The sequence below is a fragment of the Tachysurus fulvidraco genome, chromosome 4, assembly GCF_022655615.1.
Source record: "Tachysurus fulvidraco isolate hzauxx_2018 chromosome 4, HZAU_PFXX_2.0, whole genome shotgun sequence".
Classification (NCBI taxonomy): Eukaryota; Metazoa; Chordata; class Actinopteri; order Siluriformes; family Bagridae; genus Tachysurus; species Tachysurus fulvidraco.
In genome coordinates this window covers 10470963-10495241 of record NC_062521.1, presented here as the reverse complement: position 1 = coordinate 10495241, position 24279 = coordinate 10470963, and the positions used below count along the sequence as shown (strand labels likewise).

At 37.9% G+C, this 24279-nt stretch overlaps 2 protein-coding genes across 2 annotated transcripts; both read right to left on the bottom strand.

The window, feature by feature from the left end:
• Positions 1-1554: 1554 nt before the first annotated feature.
• On the bottom strand, positions 1555-18297 carry si:ch73-105b23.6 (mucin-like protein). The gene is made up of 21 exons (XM_027150089.2): positions 16328-18297; positions 15888-16021; positions 15616-15783; positions 15184-15363; positions 14329-14929; positions 13988-14137; positions 13100-13314; positions 12815-12890; positions 12086-12373; positions 11418-11654; positions 10680-10832; positions 10199-10377; positions 9820-10012; positions 9321-9440; positions 9116-9235; positions 8990-9010; positions 6100-6167; positions 5653-5839; positions 5338-5463; positions 4937-5105; positions 1555-2070 (listed from the first exon to the last, which is right to left on the bottom strand). Exons 1-21 carry the CDS (start codon positions 18228-18230, stop codon positions 1854-1856), a joined length of 5505 nt encoding a protein of 1834 aa, XP_027005890.2. The 5' UTR covers positions 18231-18297; the 3' UTR covers positions 1555-1853.
• A 35-nt stretch (positions 18298-18332) lies between these two features.
• On the bottom strand, positions 18333-23360 carry LOC113644937 (fibrillin-2-like). The gene is made up of 5 exons (XM_047812099.1): positions 23230-23360; positions 21237-21292; positions 18653-20734; positions 18440-18562; positions 18333-18370 (listed from the first exon to the last, which is right to left on the bottom strand). Exons 1-5 carry the CDS (start codon positions 23268-23270, stop codon positions 18333-18335), a joined length of 2340 nt encoding a protein of 779 aa, XP_047668055.1. The 5' UTR covers positions 23271-23360.
• Positions 23361-24279: the final 919 nt, after the last annotated feature.

The window sequence follows — 24279 nt, the reverse complement described above, 5'->3', positions numbered from 1 at the left end:
AGTTGAGGCAAGCCCAGGAGATACAGTAGGCAGGGTCAGACAGATTCCTTCCTTAAAGTGCACACGTGGCCTCATTCTGCAGAGGATGCTGCTGATGTGTCCTCATATGAGGGATCATTGAGAATTGGGATACAGAGCAGCTCTAAGCTGGTTCTTCTAATCACGGTCACCTTAGTAGGGCCGCTTAAGTGCCCTTTCCCCTTTTTGTAGGTGTTGCTGCTCTTAAATGACACCAGAGTCAATGCCTGAGGTCCAGATTCATACCTGTGTAACCAGAGGGCTCCCCATCTTTAATGTATGAAGCCTCACAATGAGCAGGGGTTGAATCGGTTTTCACAAGTCTGGGTAGGCTCATAATACTTTGCCGTTGTTTGTAAGTGGACATAGATCCCCGTAAGCTCCGGGATGGAATTTCTAAGTCATTTCCACATAGTAAAATCAGGTGTATGTAAACTATCTGCCTATTCCAACAAAATGTGGCTATTTCTACAAATATTCTCTCATATTTTTAACTTTCAGGATGTGTCAACCTGGTCCGGGTCTCAAATCTCAGGTGTCAGAAACAGGGCAGCACACAAAGCAACAAAAAATATCCAAAGGTTTCCACAGATGATGTATGCAGATGATAAGGTTTCTGCGACATGAAAGAGTTTTGCTAGTGCTTTATGGTTTTACAGCTATATAAAGATAGATTGCAGCGTACAAAGTCCACTGTTAACGTAGGAAGATGTTCAGTACGAATGTTGGTCTTCAAACAGGTTAAGTTGTGAAGTTTAGATGTCTGCAGGACCTGAGAATGAAAAGGGTGAATTCCTGTGTTTTGGTGTGTAAGTGCACGTGTACACATGCGTACGTGCCCTGCCCTTGACCCCCTCTCCCTGTGTGGGACTTTCTCTGCAGTGCAGGGCTGCAAACCACTGATGATCTCAGCTTGCAGGAAGGAACACAAACACGCCTACACACTCACACACACCCACATATGCACACACTCTCCCAGTGTGTCCATGCTGCATAAGCAGACCAAGAGCTGCCGAGGTTGCAGGTGATTGCTCAGACTAAACTCCTTGTGATTGACTGCTGCTTTCCACAAACACTGCTGTATTCTGCCTCACTGTGTTCAAAATGGGGAATTGCACGTTTTGTGACGCTGATTGAATCATCATTAAAGGAACTCTTTGGAAGTTTTCAACCTTATCGCCACCTACAGGATGTGTTGTGTATGTGCGGTTGTCACAGACAAGAACTTATTATTCTATAATATTAGTTTCTGTGCATAGAGAGAACAGCACCTAAGGGCTTAAGTGAATTTCTCTAATTATGGTTGAAAAATACACAGAACAGGATGGATTTCAAACTGAACTTTTTATCTTAATATTTCATCCATACTTTGTGAAAATTGTGATGAATAAACAGCATCCATTTACAATGTTTATACATAACCATGAATTTATATATATATATATATATATATATATATATATATATATATATATATATATATATATATATATATATATATATATATAATTTGAAAGATTGTTAATTGGTCCAGTAATTGCCCTTTTACTTCCATTACAAGTCATCTTGTTTTCCAGGTTTATTCATCAATACAAACAAACATGCTGAAATGACTGATAATTGCATATATGCTCTGGACAGAGTGCATAGAAATTATATGAAAACATTAATGCAATGTAATAACTTCATGAATTAAATGAAATAAAATGAGTGGTCAATGAACACACCTTGTAGTTCATCCATACATGCCTGCATGTGTAATTAATATCTTTTACATTTGATCAAAGTGCACTGTTAAAAAAAAGCAATCGTTAATATTTGATACACGTTTTCTTTTATATATTGATCTTCTTTTCTTCAGCATGCATACAACTGCAGTCATGAGAGCAGTTGTCATAAGTGGGACAAGCTGGATTATAACTTTTGTTTCTGGGTGTGATGTTGTCAAGTATACGTTGGCTGTTGTGGCTTTTGTAGTGCAGGGCAGGGTTGCTGTAGTTGAAATGAGAGCTGAAATGCTCCTGTACATATTCCGGCAGTAAGTGAGGAATTCTTAACAGGGAAAGACAGAAAGAGGAAGTTAGACTTTAATACCCTGCAGACTAATATCCCATGTCATATATACAGCCACAATGGTTATCCCAATAAAGCAACACAATATAGCCCCCTGTGAGCTAGACACACACAAGCTCCTGATCAGTGTTCTATATGATCAGTAGTGCCACATTAAAAGCTAAAAGTAATGTATGTTGGTTATTATCAAATTATTATAAATTATTAGAGTACATTAAAAAAAACATATACAATGGATTAACTCAGCAGGGGGAAATACAGTATTTATAAATGCAAGTGACATCACTGTGCCAGATGGACATGTCCTGGAAGTTTCATCTCATTAAAATCATTAATCATCAAGCTTTAAGAAAGACTACTAAAACATGATAAGAGTGTTAATATGGATTTTATATACGTACACACAGTGCTTAGCATACATGAGTACACCTGACACATTTATGAAAGAACCTCCATCTTGCTTTAAAATTAAAACTTGCTATGGGATTCTATACAATAACATGTTTGTGCAAATTTGGTTAATTTGATTTAAATGAGATCAGTCAGTACCAAAGGCAAAATTGGAACTATTCTAACAAAATTATTTAAGATCATGGTGCAAAAATAAGTACACTCCAATGAATGTGTTAGGAGAAAGCTTAAAATAAATTTGTAGTTAACAGGAATTCATCAGCAGATGAGTCAGATCAATCAACTCATAGGTGGCCACAGAATTATTGAGGAATAAGAGTTGTACTTAAGAGAGAAAATTGCTCCCATGTAATGCTGACAAACATGGCTGCACATGGAAAAGAAATGTCACAAGGAAAATAATAATTTCTGTAAAAATAATTTCTTTGCACAGAAATTCAAGGTCATAAGAAAATTAGTATAGCATTAGTAATAAGCTTGAATACTGTCATGAAAGGATGAATTTGTGGGAAGCTCCCTGAGACTTCCAGGCCGTCCCCGCAAGTTAACACCTCGTCAAGAGCGTTTTGTAATGAGAGAAGTTAAAGAAAAGTACTTCACAGTTGGCTAAGTCATTTGAAAATCAAACTGGGGTGAGTGTTTCCTGTGACACCGTACGGCATACACTAAGGAGTGGCATGCATGGCTGTTGTCCACTAAGGAAGCCACGGCTGAAGCCCTTGCACAAAAAAGCCTCAAGGGTGAGGAGTACAATGAAAATGCATGGTATCAACAGTAAAGGATATGGGTGTGTGTGTGTGTGTGTGTGTGTGTGTGTGTGTGTGTGTGTGTGTGTGTGTGTGTGTGTGTGTGTGTGTGTGTGTGTGTGTGTGTGTGTGTGTGTGTGTGTGTGTGCGCCTGTGTGCGCCTGTGTGCGCGTGTGTGCGTGCGTGTGTGTGTGTGTGTGTGTGTGTGTGTGTGTGTGTTCTTGTGTGGGTTTGCACGAGTTTGCACGAGTGCTGCAGGTGTTGCATTTCATAGATGGCACCATGGATTCACAAACATACTGTGAAATACTGGAGAAGATGCTATCATCACTCCATGCCCTAGGTCACTGGGCACTCTTTCAACATGATATTGACCCAAAACATACAGTATATTTAAGATCACTGGGTCATTTCTGAGGAGGAATAGGGTAAAAGTAATTCGATGGCTAAGCATGTCACCAGACCTCAACCCAGTAGACACTTGTGAAAAGTATTCTGAAAAGTCAAGTTGAACGTCATTCTCCATTCAGCATCCAGGATCTGAAAGAGTCCATACTTCAAGAATTTAAAAAGACAGATGTATCTGTATGTCGTCAACTTGTTCATTCAGCGTCTTGAAGAATTGGTGCTGTTCTTAAAAATCAAGGAGCCCATATAAAATATTAAATTTAGTTAAATGTGTTGTAGGGTGTAATCATTTTTTAAATTAAATGTGTTTTTTTTTCTTATTCTAAAGATGTTAGGTGACCACACTATAATGTTAATAAAAATTTACTAAAATTAATAAAACTGCAAATTGCTTTCAAAAAACCCATTTATGCTGAGCACTGTATGTATGTATGTATGTATGTATGTATGTATGTATGTATGTATTTTGTAGGTTTATTTTCTTAATGTGAATACTTTAATAAAAAAATAATAATATTAATGCTAATATTATTCCAGGCATAATGCTGGGTAAGTAACAAAGTAATACCACCATCTATTGGATATTTCTGGTAAGTCATTCTGGTAGGTCTTTCACCTTCAGATATTGCAAATATTACAAGTGTGGAGCTGTATCAACATTTATCATTGTGGTTCCTGCTGTGTTTAGAACAGCTTACTACATACAGTATAGAAACTGCAAGCCCAATTGATTTGTTTTTGCAATTTTTGCCAGAATTTTTTTAAACCCATCAATTTTGCAAGTAAAAAAAATTGGAAAATATTATAGATAGACAGGTGTAAGCCTTATTTAATTTAATTGTAAGAATTATTGTTTGAACAATTTATATCTCTGAATGCCGACTCTTGGATTAAGCCCTGGGATCAAACAGAGACCAGAGAGCTGTCTATGGGAGAAAAGGTTCTTGAAGATGAGAAAAGAGAGTGCTACTGCATCCATTTTGTAAACAATCCTTCTTACTGTAAAATGGTGAATTTCAAATTGTTTAGCGATGGGCTTATAACCCTTCCCAGATTAATGTTTAGCGACAATTGCTTCTCTGAGGTCATGGTTGATGTCCTTTCTTGTTAACATGATGAATGAGATCCAGACCAGAACAACAAACTGTAGTAGAGGTAGTGGCTTACAGTGATCAGCAAATCTTATACATTTCAATAGTGACACCTGGTGAATTTTAAATGATGACATTCACTGTGTGTATGTGTTGTTTTGCAGTAAGTTGTGTGTATATTATACTTACTCTCCAGTCACGGTTTTCCTGTTACAGCAGCAGAAGCAGGCCAGAACTGCCAGCAGCAGAAGGAGGAGGAGAGGGATACCAATGCCCAGGACCAAACCAAGAATCAGGGCCTTACTATCTTCCCATGTTGTAGCATATATGCCAGTTGATTTATTAAGACCATCCCTTTCTGAGACAAAGAAACAAGTACACTATTACTCTTGATTTTTTTCATGGCAACAACTATAGCACTTTTTCTTGATTATGACATTATACAGTAACAAACAATAATTACTGTTTACAGACATCCATTTCACAATTTTAAAAAAGCAGCTTCCAAAATTAGCATTAAAAAAATTAGTAGCTAATATCACACTTGGAAACAACTGGAACGACTGGAAACTTTCTCTTGATGATCTTACCTAAAATGCAAGATTGTGCATTGTTCATATCAGTGCCATTACACACACATCTGTAGCCTCCGTAAGTGTTGTAGCACACGGTTGGATGTGTACACAGTGTCTTGTTGGTGTGGCACTCATCTAGGTCTGAGAAAACAGCAGACATAGGTGTGATAAACAGTGAAACATGAAATTAATAATGGGAGTGCACAGATAGTCATATTTTGTCTTACATGACTATGTTTATTAACCTCAGTATATAATGTATCATGGTTAATATTTTGACAGGATTCCTGATAAATAAAAGTAGCTTATAGATTGATTACGCTATTTTACCTCCTACATAAGCTGATCTGATGCCGTAGTAGTGACCGACTCGGCTCAGGTAGTCCATGACGTACCAATGAGGAGTGTCACTAGACACATTGATTCTGTGCTCATTCCCTTCCTCTGATCCTGAGTTCGGCTGGGATATTGTGCTGTAGAATTTATTTTGGAAACCCATCGAAAGGATTTGCTCCAGCTGCAGAACAATGAATTATTGCAGTTATTAGTTTTATGTTGCATTCCAAATGCTGTTGCCTGCTATTGATAATGAGATATAATGTTTTCTGATATCAATCCAAGCTACATTGGAATTAATTAGGCTATGAAAACAGAAAACTATGCACTGTGAATTCTGTCCATTCTAACTTTCCATCCAGAGAAATCCTAAAACCCTAAGGCACAAAAATAACCGAGACCTGAATTACAATTCAAGCTGTACAGCATCCCTGCACTCACCTGTTTTTGTTGCTCTTGTCTAGACTTTTGACTGCTCCAGGTGACTGAGACATTAAAAATATTCCAACCTGAAAGCAAAATTCAACCTTAATATTATATAAAAATAGCATAGTAAAGCTGCTGTAAAATAGCATAGTAAAGCTGATGGTATTTCATGTCCAAGGTCTGTATTTCTGGCAAGTCTGGCAGCAAAAATAAATAAATCTTCTTGACTTGACTTGACTTGACTTATTAGGAATTTTTATTTATTTATTAGTATTTTTTTTGTATTTTGTATAGTAATTACAGTTTTTATATATTTAGAATTCGTGACTTGCAATTTGAATTAAAAAGAGTTTAAAATGATTCCAGTTACTGGCATTTTATAAAATAAGGAAAGCTCATTTCAAAGACTTTTCAAAAGATCAGGTCAACAGAATTGCCATATCACAAAAAGCAGCTAAGCTGGTAACTAGCTAACTAAATTTCACAAAGGAAATGACAGCTACAGTAGCAAGCAGCAAGATACAGATAAAAAATTGCGGAAATTAATACAAATAAATACAAACATTGCATTATACTTACATTTTATTTACAATATTAGTCACTTAAAAAGATAAAATAACAAGCTATATGAGTTGTCTAAAACAGACAAACAGTTGTCTGTTAGGGATTTGGCTACAGACTACCTAAAGCCTCTAAAATCCCAGACAGTCTGGCTTCATTGGCACATTCCACAGAGACTGCCCTTTTGGCTGTCACTGAGAAACTGCATGCTGCTAGATTGGCCAAGCTGTCATCTGTCCTCATCCTCTTCGACCCTTTGGCAACATTTGTCACAGTCATCCACAAGACTCTCTTTTCCACATTTAGGAGTTTTGAAATTCGTGGAGCAGCATGGGTATGGTTTGATTCCTACCTGGATGGTTGCTCATATCAGGTAACATGGAGGAGATTGACATCAGCATCAATGCTGTCCCACAGGGACCAGTACTTGGTCCTCTCCTTTTCTCAAGCTATACTTGCTCTCTTGGTACAGTTATATCCTCACATGTGTTCCCATACCACTGCTATACTGCTATTTACTCCTTCCCTTTCTCAGATACCACGGCTTCTGCTTGGATTTCAGCATGTCTGGTGGACATATCATCATGATTGACAGCTCATCAGCTGAAACTCGATCCCAGCAAAACTGAACTGCTGATCTTTACAGGTGATTCATCCCCAAGTCAGGATCTTGCTATAATCCCTGCACGACTCTCCGATCTCCAATTCGGCCATTGCTAGCAACCTTGGGGTAACCATGAACAATCAAAACTGTCTTCCTCAAATGTTGCTAATGTGACATCAGAAGGATTCATCAATTTTTGTCCACTCAGGCTGCTCAGGTACTTGTTCAGTCTCTTGTCATTTCAAGTCTGGACTACTGCTGGCGGGTCTAACTCTGAACAGAATTTATCCTCTGCAAATGATCCAAAATGCAGGGGAATGACTTGTTTTCAACCTGCCTAAATTCTCACATACCCCCCACTACTGCGCTCCCACTGCTGGCTTCATGTAGCTTCATGCATCAGATTCAAAACTGTGATCCCTGCCTACAAACCATAAATGGACCTGTTCCCTCTTACCTCAAAGCTCTTATCATTGCACAATTTAATTTATTTCAGTAATTCAACTCAAATAGTGAAACTCATGTATTATATAAATTCAGTACACACAGACTGAAGTACTTTAAATCGTTTCTTTGAGTTGATTAGCTGAATGGCATGTCACCATATTCAAATTTTTTGTCATAGTGAATTGGTGGGTTTTGTTATATGTGAGACAAAATCATCACAATTGAAAGAACCAAAGATTAAACTACTTCAGTCTGTGTGCACTGAATTTATATAATACACGAGTTTCACTATTTGAGTTGAATTACTGAAATAAATGAACTATTCCATGACATTCTAATTTATTGAGATGCACCTGTATGTATTTTAAAAAAGTGCTATAATTTCTCCCAACAGAGTTTTAGATTCATGGTATCCTAAGTCTGTCACCTAGTGAACCAGTGTTAATGTATTAATTGTTAGTTGCTAGTAGAGAATTCAAAGCAAATGCCATAAACGTAATATAAATTTATATTCTAAATATAAATGAAGGAGACACACCTGCCCCTGGACATGCTGCCACTGGATATTAATATTCCAGTGGATATTAAAGAAATGTTTATAACAACCTGCTTTAATTACATGTATATATCACCAAGAAGATACCACCAAACAGAGGGGAACAAAAGAGGGGAAACAAGGGTGATAAGTGATTTGTTGTAGGAAACAGTAACGTAGGCATCTATATGTAAACCTCAGTCATGATATTTACCCCCCCCCCCCCCTTAACGAAAGTAATCTAAAATGTCACTAAATCTAGAAACAAAATCTCTGTTTGCAATTCTCCCAGTCTTCATATTGAGAACCCACATTTGTAGGTTGGAGTAATTGTGAGAGTAGTAAAGTGTCAAAAAGTCCAATTATTATCACACAGCACATGCATATGAAATCGAAGTCATGGTTGCAAGTTGACAACTTTACTTTGTACTCAACAAGGAAAGGAATACAATAAACAAATCTACACTTTCTGAAGGAAAACACCCTTGTAGCTCGGGATGTAAGGATGTAGAACAATATTTTAGCACAGTGCAAATGGTTTAGATATTATGGGTGAAAAGGTTATGAAAAAAGCTTTATTGTCACCATTAAATAAATACAATGCAATATATTTGCAGAAAGTGATTAATATGCATTATATTTTAAAGATGATGCTGCAGTTTTTGGCGTTTTTTTTGTTTGTTTGTTTGTTTGTTTGTTTTTGTTTTTTTACACTAGAAGGGTTTTGCTGAAAAAAAAAAGGAGAAATCTAGCCTTACCTGTAGGATTTGGAGAATCACCTAAAAGCACAAAGCCCCAGAATGAAACATTTGTTTAAATTTAAAACATCTGTTTTATTTATCAGTGTAATAAAATAACTGATAAAAAAGAGTAAAGTTAGTCACCACAGTCATTGGAATCCACAGAGCTCTGATAGCGGCAGGAGCAGTACACTGAGCCAGGTGTGTTCACACACTCAAACTTTGCATTCGGGCAGGTTTCAGGGTTCTGACACTCATCTATATCTGTGTACAGTATGACAGGAATCATGTGACTACAAGCATGTCTTGTAAATGTATGAACGATTGTAAGGGTGATGTCTCTATATACCTGTGCAATCATGCCCATCACCAGAAAAGCCAGCCTTACAGAGGCATGTGTAGTTATAGCCAGTACTGTAGCAGTCTGCCATCTCGTGACAGGGAAAACGAAAAGGAGGAAGGCAGAAGTCTGTTGGCAACAGTAAGAAGCATTAGTTGACAATAATAAGATACCTTCTGAAATGTTTTTATAAAGCTGTAAAGAAGTGGAGCTAGTTAAAACTTTTGAAAACTTCTACCGAATAAAAGTGAGACAGGAGGCCATTTATGGACACAATGATGGAGGTACCTCATATTAAAATGATATTTTATGCATGAGCACTTTTGTGATCGGTAAAAACTCACCATTTTTTCAGGACCATTAAATGACATATTAAAAATGTATTGTGTTCAAAGAGTTTTGAAGAAGAGCAATTTATTCTACCTTCAGCAAAGCCTTTGCAAGATTTCATTAGTTTTCCAACAACATTTATCTTAATTTTTTTTATCATAAAGTGAATGATGCTTACCATTCTCAAAGCATTTGTAACCTCCTTTGCCATTAGATACAGTGGTGGATGGACATTTTCCACAGCTAAAACTGTCCCCATCTGTCTGACTGTAGCAGTCCACTCCAGGGAAGCAAGGCTGACCTTTACATACATTAGTTCTATTTCCACAGTATTGTCCAGCAAAACCTGGTGGGCATAGACACCCTACAACCTGGGAATATAAGCGTTAAGAATAAATGAATAACAGCATGTATGTGGGGAACAAAAAATGCAAGATATCATAGAAGAATGAACAAAAACACATGAAAGAGTGTGTCATAGGAACAGTATATTAAAAATATACACTGAGATCAAATTAGACTCACACAATGACGTCATTCGTACTGAATGTAGTTACCTGGAATTTTCCCTGTAAGTGGTTCTCTGCCACACTCTGGTACTGGCAAGTTCCTCCATTCAGACAGCTGCACAGCTGCAGAATGGGGATAAGCAGAGAGCTGGACATATGGTCGCTCACCTGCACAGTGAGCAGCACGGGTTGAATATTTAATGGAGTCCACACTAAAACTCCATCATCTGCCAGAGGAATAAGCACACTATTATATCAGTAATCAAATCAGATAACAAGTCAATTAAAAACAAGCAGTACAGTCTAAGAAATAAAAGGCTAAAACACGTGGCTTCCTCTATTTTCCATAGCCTATGATTCACAGCTTCCTTTTCAATAATAAAGGTGTGTCAGTAAATATTTAGATTTTTGTAAATTATTCATGCTAATTGAAACAGGGTTATGAGGTGCACACAGATAAAACAGCAGTCTCTTTTAACCCTCAATCCACAGTACAATAAGCAGCTTGTCAATCTTAACTGACTTTTACCTTTTCCTATGGAGGCCAAAGGTGGACGTGGATAGAGCAGGGAGAAGCTGACTGAGTCTCTGTTAGCATCCTGTGCTACAAACTGCACTCTTATTGTAGTGTTCACCTTACAGCGGATCACCGTAGGTTCACTCAAAACGGGTGGTATATTACCTGTTTCAGAGGAAAAATAAAGTAGTGCTTAAAATAGACATTCCTGTTTATAGGCATGATTTACTGTAGGTAGTTTAGTTAGCTTTAGTTTAATTAAACATCATAAACCAGGGACAATGAGAGATTAGGTATTTCCAGTATGTTGGACATTCATGACACACAAGCATAAAAAGTATTTTATAAAGCAAGTCTACCAGAAATAAGTGAAGGCAACAGATTTATACAGTGGATCACCCTTTAGGTATTAACCCCTTTTCCACAATATGGAGTGTAGTTATATTATATACAATAATTCTGTACAAATTATAATCAGTGTCTGGGGGATAATAATAAAAAAATAAAAATAAAAATAACAATCGTTAAACGTATTTACACGTAATCTCGTCACTTTCAGGTAAAAATATGTAACATACACAAATAAAATATAAATATAAAACAGGTATAAATGTAATCCCAATCTGATCTCAAACAACACTTTCCAAGTGTACAGGGTATCAAAAATAATTTTGATTGCAAAAGTTTTAATAGATTGTTAAAATACTATCAGATGGTCACACTGGCTTGTTTAGGATCATTAGGTCTTACCAAAGGAAACCGCAAACTTATAGAATTGCTTTTGATCCTGCAGACTCTGTAAACCCAGATCAGTGTTATTTGTGGCTAGAATGTCATGCACACATTGCATGCTGCCCTTGCATGTCTCCTGAAGTCTGGACAGTGCGTCTGGGCTAACTGATGCCATCAATAGCTCTGTGCTTACAGGCTGAAAGGGTGTTAAGGGAGAAGTGGTGAATAGGAGACTCTCTGGAAGAGGAACAGCCCCTGTGGGACAGAAAGACATGGCAACAATGGAAAAACACAATATTAGTAAATAATAATAATAAATCTGATGTCTTCATGAAAGAGTGTTTTAATATAACTGATAGATTTACAATGCAGATGAACCTTTTCAGAATTAGCCCAGATGTGTTTGTTACTGGCTATCTGCCTATTGTTTCTGCTTTTTTGGTTAGTGTGAAATTATATTTATATGTCACATAACTTCAATTCTTAGCAATATAAAAAACTTTTAAAGAGACTCAAAACATTTCATTTAAATAAAAAATAGTACCTAACATTGAAAAATTTATTTAGCATATAAATAATAACTGGACTTAATAAGTAACAGGAAAGTATGCACAAGCCTTAAAGAGACTAAAAACCGTTTCCTATATTCAGTTTTATTTAGTTAATCTGTGATAAGATCCACGCACATGACTGTCCAAAGAGCAGGAGTCTGTTCTCAGAAGGTGGGTTGTTGTCAGGTGAGGACAGCCAGTATCCATTGGAGAGGAGGAAGTCATCGGAAGTGTTGGCGCTCCAGAGGCCCAGAAGGCCCACGGTGCGGTTGTAAAAGTTCTGTGGGACCTCCACCAGAGTAGCGAGTCTCCTGGCGTCTCCCATCCACACAGCCACATTCAGTCCTCCTTCATAGATAGTAGCACAGTGCTGCACTGTGGGACAGCGCAATGCAAAGCCTTGTTGTACAGAATGTACTACACCTGTAAGAACAGCAGGAGGTGCTTGAGTTAAATATTTTCGATTTTTTAAATACCATCAATTGGTGTTGCCACCTGAGAGCGCCAGGGTACCATGTTTGATTCTGAGCTGAGGTTACAGTCTCAGTGGAATTAAATATGTCCTTCATTGGTCTGTGTCTAGTTCTACAGTATCCTCCTGGTAGGGGGATTGGCTACACCAAACTGCCCCTAAGACTAATTGTGTGCATGGTGCTCCTTGCTTGACCCTGGTGTTCCTGGGAAAAACTCTGGATGTACCTTAACACTGACCAGGAAAAACACTTACTGAAGATGAATAAATGAATGAATGGTGAATTCTTACTCTTGGACATAAAAATAGGCTTAAATAGGCACTTTAACTGAGCACTTATTTTATAACCAGCTCGGTGTCTGAACAAATCTGTTTGGTATTATTGTACGAACCTGCAAACACAGGAAACTCCACATCATTGATTAGTACAATGAGCTTCTCTTCAGACACAGAGCTCCGCCATTCCACCTACAGCAAAACAGATTCAAAAACTTTGCATAGAAGCATAGCAATATGCAAATATGGGTAGCAGGTGGACCTACAGATTACAGAGCTGCAGACTGAAATGATTGAGGCACTATGTAAACCCAGGTTGTTGTTTTTTTTCTTATTAGCTAAAGAGAAATTCTGAATCTACATAGGAAGTCGATCACATCAAATAAAAATATGTTTTGAACCTTGCCAAATGCCTGATGGTATGCAGCTAAGCGCACTAAAGCTGGCACTTGTCCGGGCTGCCCATTAATCTGTAGCACTCCTGTCTCTCCCTGCAGAGTGAAGACATTGGAGCCTTTACCGGAGGACAGACGCACAATTACAAACACTCCTATGGCTTTGAAGGTGTAGTTAGTTCCATCAAATGTAACAAAGTGGAGGCTTCCATATGCCAAACCTGCAAGGAAAAAGAGTATGGGAACATTTAAAGTTACACTCATATGAATATTTAAAAAAGTTTTAACATGCTTAATTTTCAATGTAGAATAAAGGGTTTTAAATACAAAGGAAATCTGCATACGAATATTTAAATGATTTTCTAGCATAAAGTATCAGTCAAAGGTCTACTATTCTATTATATATACTATATACTATTATATTTTGGAATTATTGAAATAAATAATAAAGCAACATACATTATGTAGTGACTTTAAGTGGAAACCCAGCTATCCTTTATAAGGTTAAATTTATACATACTTGACCTTTTTTTGAAGTAATGATATAACCCTCTTGAATGCTATTCCAAATAAATAAATAAAAAATAAATAAAGTCCAGAAATATTCACAGTTGCTTTTCTTTCATTGATTGTCCAATCCACAACAAAACGTCTCTATTACGTTTCAACTGAGACCAACTTAGCTTTAGCTTTTTTCTTTTGTATTCGTTTTAGAAATAAACTGTATGCCTCGGATCAAATTGTTGTTAAGAATATGGAAACTACACATTTCACAGGGATGTGATTGTCTCCTACCTGCAGTATATAAGAATAACTTCTGTATTATTTAATGTTCCAGAAATGTCAAAAGTGTTTAACATTAAATGTATGTGTTTGTTTATTGGTATTTCTCACCAAGGCCAGGTGCTCCTGTTCTTTCTGGAATGCTGGGGTCTGTATGAGTCCAGCCATAGCCCTGACATCGGTCTAGTGGTCTCTTAGCCAGGTAAAGATGGCAAAAGGAAGACTGGACACAGCACCACTGAAAGGGCATGAGATCCATATCTGAAGACAAAAATAAGAGAAAATCATTAACAGATACAAACATTTTATATATTTTTATGCCACTGTCTACAGAAATATTCTATGGCTGGTAAATAATGAATGGCATACTTTGATTTCAAAAGCCTTTTTTTATATTTATAATAAAATAATAGAATAATGATATATGATATATAATGGAAAAGCTGTTTTACCAACATGCTCTTGTATCTTGTCACTCGTAAAGTATCGTTCGCTGTAGCCAGCCAGAAGAGAGCCTTGAGGATGATACACACACCTCTTTCCTGCATTTTGCTTGTTGAAGAGTATTGACTGAAACACTTGACTTGCAGTTCCACCCCAACGAAGACCCCGCAGATTCTGTACATATGTGGCATTCTTCAGTGGTAACGTCTCAGGACCAAATGCCACATTGTCAAGTGCCTGAGCACGTGTACAAGGGCATAGTGCCAGCTCTAGTATCCACTCTTTAGGATCTGGCTCTTTCAGAGCCCAGATTTGGCACTTTTTCTGAGGATCTGATCTGATCACTGTATCTCCAGTCAGGTCATACAGAAGCTGCCCCAACTGGCCTGTGTTGCCCACAATGCTCTGGGGTCGATAACGACCACCTGGGCCAAACGGATTGCTAGTTGGGCTGGGACTCTCATTGTAGAAGGTGCTGGTGCCATCAGTGTAGCCTATCAGAGCATCATGGTAAATCCTCTGTCCGGGCCCCCAGCTCATGTTGCCGTAACGAAGTAAGGCAAAAGAACGAATACCATCCGTGGTCAAGATTGCTTGGAATGTATTTGTCTATGAAATACCATTAAAAACAAATAGTTTTGTGTAAGAAACATTTCTCAGTCTACATATGCATAATGTAGGATCATGTTCCAGGATGTTCATCTTCAATAAAATGTTTATCTTCAATAAAATGTTCCATATTTTGATTAGTTGGGGAAATGCATTATACTACTATAGTTTTCACCATACTGTACTACCTCAGATACGACCTTTTCATAACAGACAGCATGCATTGTAAAAGGGCATTAGTACTGCTAGGTTACCTCAGACAAGTTGATTTTCTGGTAGGAGATGGGCAGGACATGGTCCCATGTAATTTTCAGAATCCATGTGGGAGTGAATGCAGGTTTCCCTCTTCTTAACTCAAACTGAGTCACATCTGCACATGTCCGGTTGAAGACTATTTGCGAGTACACATCTGTCATGTTCAACTGATAATATTCCTATTAGAGAGTGAAACACAGAATTGATCAGGTGAGGGGAGATAAATAAGACATGATCTGTAAGTAGCTGCAAAATAGAGCTCCAATTAAGTTAATAGAAAAAAAAGGAAATTTGGGACCAATCTAATGCAGCTTTTCTATCCTTTCATATTGCAGATAAACAATACTCCTGCACAATCCAATAATATATCTAACACAAAATTATTATGAACAGCATACTTGATGAACTCATGCAAAGCTTCTTTTGCTAACCTTGTAGTATAATTTTCCATTTCCTAAGGTAAGGTCAGCATCATCCCAGAAAACAGCTAACATGGCCTTGCTTTCATTGCCACTAAATCCTTTAGGGAATGGAACAGGAAGAAGGGGTTTCTCATTCGTGTCAACCGTCTGGAACTGAACCAGGCCATTGTCTGAAAACTAAGCAAACCTTTCTGAGCCACATAAACACTAGTTTTTATTATATAACACAATTTTACTTATGTATGTACAACTTATGTATCTTTTAAATCTGGTATACTTACAAATAATCTCTCATAGACCTTGCCCATGAATGAAAACCCTACAGGAGGAGTAATGTATGGAGAGTGTCCATCTGCTGTTGAAATTGGTACCCTCATATCACCAACATCCAGTCCAAAAGGGTACAGTACATTCTCTGGGGACACATAGTTAAAGAAATAAAAGTTAGTTCAAGTGCTTTTCTAGCCACTTGTATTTTCCTATCATATTTATCCTTTGAAGGAACCTTTTGAGAGAAAATCCAATAAATATCTTTGTTTCATAGGTAACCAGAAACAAGTTAAGTACAGTACAAGGTCAAACATGCTGACAAACCTCTTAAAAAAATGCTAACAATGCACATTTAGAGCAGGTATTGGTGTTACAGCTGACTGCAGTATTCAAAGGTGATAAACACATAAAAAACTAAATAACTTTGTGTTGTGCTTATGTAATGTCTAACCAATTTGTGTCGACTGTTGACAGCTGGAATTATCACCAGGGCAGGTGCAACTGAAGGATCCAATCAGATTTGTGCAGATTGTGTTGCCATAGCAAGCAGTAGCTGAGAGACACTCATTTCTGTCAGTGCATCCATATGAACCGCTTCCCTTCTGAGCTGTCGTATCCCAGCCATTAGCACACTGGCATTGAAAACCAGCTATAGAGTTTTGGCATATAGCAGAAGGATGGCACCCGCCTCGATTCTGCTGACACTCATTTAGGTCTACACAGAGTGGCCCAAGAGCTAACAGACCTGGAGAACACACACACATGTAGGATCCTGGTGTATTGATGCATTTGCCTTGTATGTGGCATGGAGAGGTGGAAGAACATTCATCGATATCATTGCATTGTGTGCCATCCCCAGTGTAACCCAAGGGGCAGTGGCAGGAGAAAGACCCTACATTGTTCCAGCACCGAGCCAAAGTGTGACAAACTGCTGTGGCATTCTGGCATTCATCTATATCTGCGCAGGTTCCATTCTCCTCCTGGTACCCCATGGCACAAGAGCATTGGTATGAACCATGCAAATTTGTGCAAAGCTGGTCTTGACGGCAGGAGTTGGTGAGCATACACTCATCAATGTCAGTGCAGTTTGGCCCCTGAGCTTTGTATCCAGACAAACAAGGGCATGAAAAAGAGCCTTCAGTGTTTACACACTGTGAGTTTTCAGTGCAAAAACTTGCATTTTTCTTGCATTCATCAATGTCCTGACACACTGAACCATTCAGCAGAAAACCCATATGGCACCTACACTCATAAGAGCCTGGCACATTCACACAAGTAGAGTGAGCCTGGCATACTGTACCATTCTGGGATACCAAGCATTCATCTATATCGAAGCACTCTGTCACATTGCTCCAAAATCCTTCATTACACACACAGTAGAATGAACCAGCAGTGTTGATGCAGGTCCCTTTAGTGCACAGCAGATCAGTCTCTGAACATTCATCAATATCTTTACAGTGGGAAGAGTTTGTGCTGTTTCTGGAAAACCCAACCTCACACTGGCAGAGAAATCCACCCTCTATATTGACACAAGCAGTATGCTCTGGGCATGGAGATTTATCCACACATTCATTTATGTCTCTACAGTGTGTTCCATTACCCAAGTACCCATCCCAGCACTCACAGAAATAGGATCCAACTGTGTTTTTGCAATCAGATGAGTTAGGACACAGTGTTGGTCTTGTGGCACACTCATCAATGTCCAAACATAGGGAGTTTTTGGAAACAAAGCCATCATTGCATGGACAAAAGTATCCCCCTTCTTTATTGATACAGGTGCTGTTGTCAGGACAGGTAAAATTACCTATCTCACACTCATTTATATCCTTGCAGTGTGTCCCATTATTCTGATAACCTTTCCAGCAGTCACAGTAGTAAGAGCCTTCTGTGTTGAAGCAGTAGGAAAATTGTGGGCATGTTCGCTTTCCTGTCCAGCTGCATTCATCCACATCCCTGCACTCCATTCCATTTCCATAAAAGCCTTCTCTGCAGGAACAGTAGTATGACCCCAGTATGGCATTGCACTCAGCATGTGTACTGCACACATGGGTGCTGTTTACACATTCACTCTCACTCACACAGGTGCCAGAATCATATACCATACCCAGAATGCAAGAACAAGTGTAGGCTCCAGGTGTGTTTTGGCAAATCATTTTGCTGCTACAGCGTGAAGGTAGCAGACATTCATCCACATCTGCACAGTTAAAGCCATCACCCTGGTATCCCTCCAGGCAATGGCAGATATAGGAGCCTACTGTGTTGTTGCACAAAGCAAGTTGACTGCAGTTGTGGTGCCAGGTTGAATTCTCCACACACTCATCCACATCCATGCAATCATACCCTGACCCGGGCATACCCGGTGGGCAAGTGCACTTGTAGGACCCAGGAAAGTTAGTGCAGCTGGCAGCAGGATGACACCCTCCATACTGAGACTGGCACTCATCAATGTCTAGAAGTCATCCAAAATGGACAGGGTCAGGGGAAAAGCCCAAAACTAAAAAAAAAAGGAGAGGCCAAACAAAGGTAAAACTAAAAGGTGTATGGATTGAGAAATTTTGCTTACCAGAGCAGCTTTTTCCATTTCCAGTGAAGCCATTGAGACAGAAGCACAGGTGACCCCCCTCAGTGTTGACACACTGTGCAAATTCGCTACACTCAGCCTTGCCAGAAGTACACTCATCCACATCTTGGGAACAGAGGAAACAAATGAGAAGGAGAAATGTTTGTAATCTAACTGATTGTCATGGTTAAAATGAAAATTAAAGTTAATATTTACCCATGCATTCTGTTCCATTTTGAGAATAACCCATTTTGCAGGTGCAAGAGAATGAGCCTGGACTGTTTACACACTCAGTGTCATTCCTGAGACACATATTCTGCTCACACTCATCGATGTCTGTACAGATGAATCCATTCCCTTTGAACCCAACATCACATACACACTGAAATCCCATGGGGGAAGGGTGGCAGAGTCCAAATTGATGGCAAGGAGGGCTACACCATATGCTAGGTGGAGCACAGGTGTTATTGTATACCACAGTACCATTCATACAAGAGCACACATATGTTCCGGGAGAATTAATGCATGCTGAGGTAGCAGGACAGGTAGTGTTTGATTGCACGCATTCATCCACGTCCAAGCAGGTGAAGCCATTTCCTTCAAAGCCCTTTTGGCATTGGCAGGAGAAGTCACCAGGGATGTTGTGGCACAAAGCATATGGGTGACATGCACCCTCTACTGCACATTCATTCACATCTTCACAATAAATACCATTTCCTCTGAAGCCATTTTTACAAGTGCACATAAAAGAACCAACTGAGTTGACACAGGTAGCATTGGGATGGCATGACTGATGTATTAGGCACTCATCAACATCAGAACATCCTGCGTTCTTACTGGGACGAGTAAACCCTGTGAGGCAGGAGCACTCATATGAACCCTCTATATTAGAGCATTTCTCATTGATCTTACAAGGCTTTTCCAGTACCAGGCATTCATCTATGTCCTGGCATATGGTGCCATTGACTAAGTTAAACCCTGAGGAACAGAGGCAGGAAAAGGATCCCATGCTATTAACACATCTGGCCTTGGCACTGCACCCACCATTGTCCAGTTGACACTCATCAATGTCTGAGCATAGTGTCAGGCCATTACCTGTGTAGCCCACCATGCAACTGCAGTTGTAACTCCCAGGAAGATTAGTGCATAGGGCATAGGAGTGGCATTTGTGGGACGTAGCACATTCATTCACATCCACACATGATAAACCATCACCAGCAAAACCAGGAAGGCACGCACATGTGAACGAGCCAGGAGAATTTGTGCATGAAGCCTGGTGGCTACAGAGGCCTACAGCACATTCATCCAGATCCTGACACTTGGTTTTATTGAAAATATAGCCTTGACCACAGTCACAGCGGAATGAGCCTGCAGTGTTGACGCAGATTGCACCAACTGGGCAGACATTATTTTCTTTACACTCGTTAATGTCGGTACATTGGAACCCTTCTCCAAGGAAACCAGTGCGACATGAGCACTCATAGCTGCCAAGCACATTGATACACAATGCGTTTGGGTCGCAAAGATTCGCCCCACTGCATTCATTGACATCAACGCAAGTTATACCATTCCCAGCAAAACCTTCCTGACAAGTGCACTGATAAGAACCAGGAGTGTTCACACAGTTAGAAAACCTACTACAGATACTGTCTGCACATTCATTAATGTCTATGCAGCTTTTCCCATTGCTCTGGTAGCCAGTGCTGCAAAGACATTGGTAGGTTCCCGGTAGATTCTTGCAGCCCTTGAAACCCAAATAGGAATTACACACACCTGGAATTTCTGAACATTCATCAGTGTCCAGGCAAAGATAGTTACCATTGCCTTTATATCCAGAAATACATGTGCATATGTATGATCCAGGAATGTTAGTACAGACAGCATTCCAGTGGCATATACTTGGCCTGTTGCATTCATTATCATCAGTGCAGTCAAGCCCATTTCCAGTGAACCCACTCTTACACCGGCATGTTCTCCCCCCGTTTGTATTAGTGCAAATTGCATCATTGTGGCAGCCACCATTTTCGGTTTGACACTCATTTACATCCACACACTGAATTCCATCTCCAGAATATCCAACCAGGCATACACAGCTGTAGCTGCCTGGTGTGTTCTTACAGTGCGCTTGTACATTGCAGCTTTGAATACCAAGAGTGCATTCGTCTATGTCTTCACATTGTAGTCCATCTCCACTGTATCCAAGCAGGCAAACACAAGTGAAGCTGTTGCGTGTTTTTACACACTCTGCGTGGGCATGGCATATTTTTCCTATTGCTTCACAGTCACTGAGATTTGCAGCTATAAAAAAGATAATAAGGGTAACTGCACATTTTACAAGGGTAACACAACATTTTACACTTTTGTCATACAATTGCGATGTGCTTTAGAGTTTCTATGTTCTATATAAAATAAGACAGTTTTTCATTTATATGGTTTATACTGTATGTAACCTAACAGCATAGTAATGCTATAATGTTGTCTGTGGCAAGATAAAAATCTATGTTCATACGTTTTACTATTGAGCAATGTATGCTATGCTACATTTGTAACTATGCTACATTTGATAACTCTGCATTATATGCATTATATACTGTACATCTGATATGCATTTTCTGAGATCTTAGGAATTCATTTAGACTTTCAACAATTATCACTTTTAAATGAAATTCGAGTTATTCTATTTCCCTGAATATTTCCTTTTATGTATTTGTTTTCTTTTCACAATGATGTGAGTCATTAGAGTGCTTTAACCTACTACTACTAAAAATTGTATGATTAAGGACAGAACTCCATGACTCACCTACACCGGTGTACATGAGAATAGTACACAGATACAACAGGTAGAGCTGTAAAGTCCTTCCAGTGAGAGAGTGAGAGAGAGAGAGAGAGAGAGAGAGAGAGAGAGAGAGAGAGAGAGAGAGAGAGAGAGAGAGGGAGGGAGGGAGGGAGAGAGAGAGAGAGAGAGAGAGAGAGAGAGAGAGAGAGAGAGAGAGAGATAGAGAGAGAGAAATATTAGAGCATATTATTGCTAACTTCAGTGTATCAGATGTTGAGAGATACCCCAAGCACTGGGAACAGTTTGGATTACACAAATAGGTGGATGAATTCCTGTAAGCCATTAAGTAACAGCTCTGGCTCATTTAACAGTAAAGGTAATCCATTTCTACACTGAACAAAAGCGGAACAGGATACTGTTACTGTGTTCCAGTTTTACAAGTCAGACAAAAGCATAATGTATGAAGCATAACCTAAGGGAGAGTATTATATAAGACACTGTCATAAAAAGTGGATTTTGTTTTTACCATGTTCTAAACAGTATATATATATATATATATATATATATATATATATATATATATATATATATATATATATATATATATATACTGTAAGAAATTCTGGAAAATCTTCCTTATCTCTGTAAGAAACTTTTTTTTGTATATTCTCAGATTTTTTTTAGATAGGTGCCTTAGCCATTACTTTACATTAATGTATATTAATGTAATGAACTTAAGTCATTAGAAAACATAGGAAATCTTATGTGGATATAGTACTGCACACCTTCTTGGTTGGAATCCCACACACAGCCCAAAGTGTAATGATATTTGCATGTGTTCGACACACCCTAATATTCTGAAGACAAGCTAAGGAAGAAGCGGTTGTTATACTTATGGGCAGTTGATAGTTAATAGACAACTACTTCATTATATTTTTTCAGCCCAAAGCATAGTTCACAAACACAAGTTAATTAGAATAACCAAATATATAATTATATATTTAGATAAATATAGTTCTAATATAATATAATATAATATAATATAATATAATATAATATAATATAATATAATATAATATAATATAATATAATATAATTCAAATATTGAAACAGTTACTAAAGAGTTATTATTAAATGAAACTTTTCATTACATTATATTAGATTAAAATTATGAATGACAACCTATCAATATGTCTTATTTCTGAATTTTAATAAATTTAAATATAATTTAAATTTAAAGTTTAAATGTGAAAAGCACTTTTTTAAATTTCAACAAGCTCAAGTGTTTTGTGATTTGTCTTATTTGTTTTTATGTTATTCTATACTATTGCCCTGTTAATCACTTCAAAAGATATATCTATTTTCTCATTATGGATTATTTCTAATTACTACAGTTATTAGAAGTAGTGTGAATTTACATATTTAGTTTTTTTTTCAGTCTTGGCATCAAAATAGATCACAAAATAAACTTCAAAGTGTACCTCCCAAATGAGTCAGACTGATGACATATTCTTAGTTTGTGGCCTAGTGAATCAGCATAGATGTATTCTTTGATAGAGAAATGTCATAAAAAAAAGTCTTCCCTGTATATTCTGGCAGAGATGATATGATATACAGTAGTACAACCTAGCAAAATAAAGACATTAATAATCAAATGTCTAAACAAGGCATGTAAGAAGTTACTAGAAGGAATGTGCATGATGAAACTACATATTCATTATTATTACCATTATGCCTGGCTGTTATTTACATTTCCATTACATTCAAACTTAACATTCATCACCAGGACATTAATCCATAATGCAGAAATTAGCAAATTTAAAATCAACAAGCTCGACTGACAGGTTAATTACTGGTTAATTTATTAATTATATTTAGTTATATTGATATTTAAATATTACAAAATAAATTATTTTTTAAGCAAAATATTAAATTCATTTTAAATAAGAGTAGTTTAAATCCTTATACTATTGATTTAAATCATACAGCAATGTGATAAATAGAAATATGTACTTACTGCATTTCAAACAAATGGACTAATGTTGAAGAAGCTGGCATTGAGGCAGACAGGGATATGTTCCTTACGGGCTGCTCTGTGTGTCTGTGCCTAACTCTACGAAGACACTCATTCTGTATCCAGCTCTTGTCCCTCTATTGAGTCTGACCACAATGGGCCATCTTACAGCTTGCTGATATCTTAAACCAGCAGAAAAGTTAACACCCAGATTTTTATACACATGTTTTGTCCTCCCAGCAAATAACTATTTCCTTTGGCCTCATATTTGTCCTTTCTCACAAAACATTGGGGCCAAAGAATGAAGAATCTGATTTCATTGCAAATCTTCTTGTTCAAGTTACCTGAAGCCCTCAAGATATTTTTCACACTCTGTATGTGTATAAGTGGCTTGGCAATAACTCTGCTCAGCAATACCATGACTAAGTAATACCAGTCTGATCCTCTGAAAGCTTTTATACAACAGGGAATAGGAATTAAGTAGTCATCCTCAGTATATTATTACTTATTTTATTACTTTTGCTTAAAAAACAAAGTGAGTGTTTTAATAATTTGAGTAAATTTGTTACCTCAGACAGAAACCAATGAAAATACAGTACAGTAAAGAATACAATAAGAATGTAATTTTGAGTAAGCTATTTTATCTTATGATGAAGCATTTCTATGGTATCTTAATGGGAGTGATATCTTCCAGGATGACACTCTCCCCATACATAGGGCAAAAGTGCTGACCAAATTGTTTGACAAGTACAAAAATGGTGCATATCATATTATATGTTTTTGCAGTCATCAAATCTCATCCTAGTTGAATATCTATGGCAGATTCTGCACCGACATCAGTTGGAAGAACGGTGTTCATCATTCCAGTAAAGTTTCAAGGCAGTGGACAATTGATGCCAAGGTTCAATGAGCCATTCTGCTTGTGGTAGCAGAACACCCTTACTACCTGAAGTAATTTATACTGATGTACGTGTCCATTGGTGACACTTGTTTTTGGATTGTGTAGGAAACCCTTCCACAATCCCGCTAAGATATGTGTCCTATATTGCACGG

Coding starts and splice junctions, on each gene's coding strand:
- si:ch73-105b23.6 (XM_027150089.2), bottom strand. CDS start 18,230: ATGCCCGGGTCAGGGTATGATTGCATGGATGTGGATGAGTGTGTGGAG. Junction 10,833..11,417: donor TAAGTTTGCGGTTTCCTTTG/GTAAGACCTAAT, acceptor CCTCTGAAACAG/GTAATATACCACCCGTTTTG. Junction 10,013..10,198: donor ACTTACAGGGAAAATTCCAG/GTAACTACATTC, acceptor TTATATTCCCAG/GTTGTAGGGTGTCTATGCCC.
- LOC113644937 (XM_047812099.1), bottom strand. CDS start 23,270: ATGCCAGCTTCTTCAACATTAGTCCATTTGTTTGAAATGCA. Junction 20,735..21,236: donor TCTCATGTACACCGGTGTAG/GTGAGTCATGGA, acceptor TCTTTTTTATAG/CTGCAAATCTCAGTGACTGT. Junction 18,371..18,439: donor AAATGGAAAAAGCTGCTCTG/GTAAGCAAAATT, acceptor TTTTTTTTTTAG/TTTTGGGCTTTTCCCCTGAC.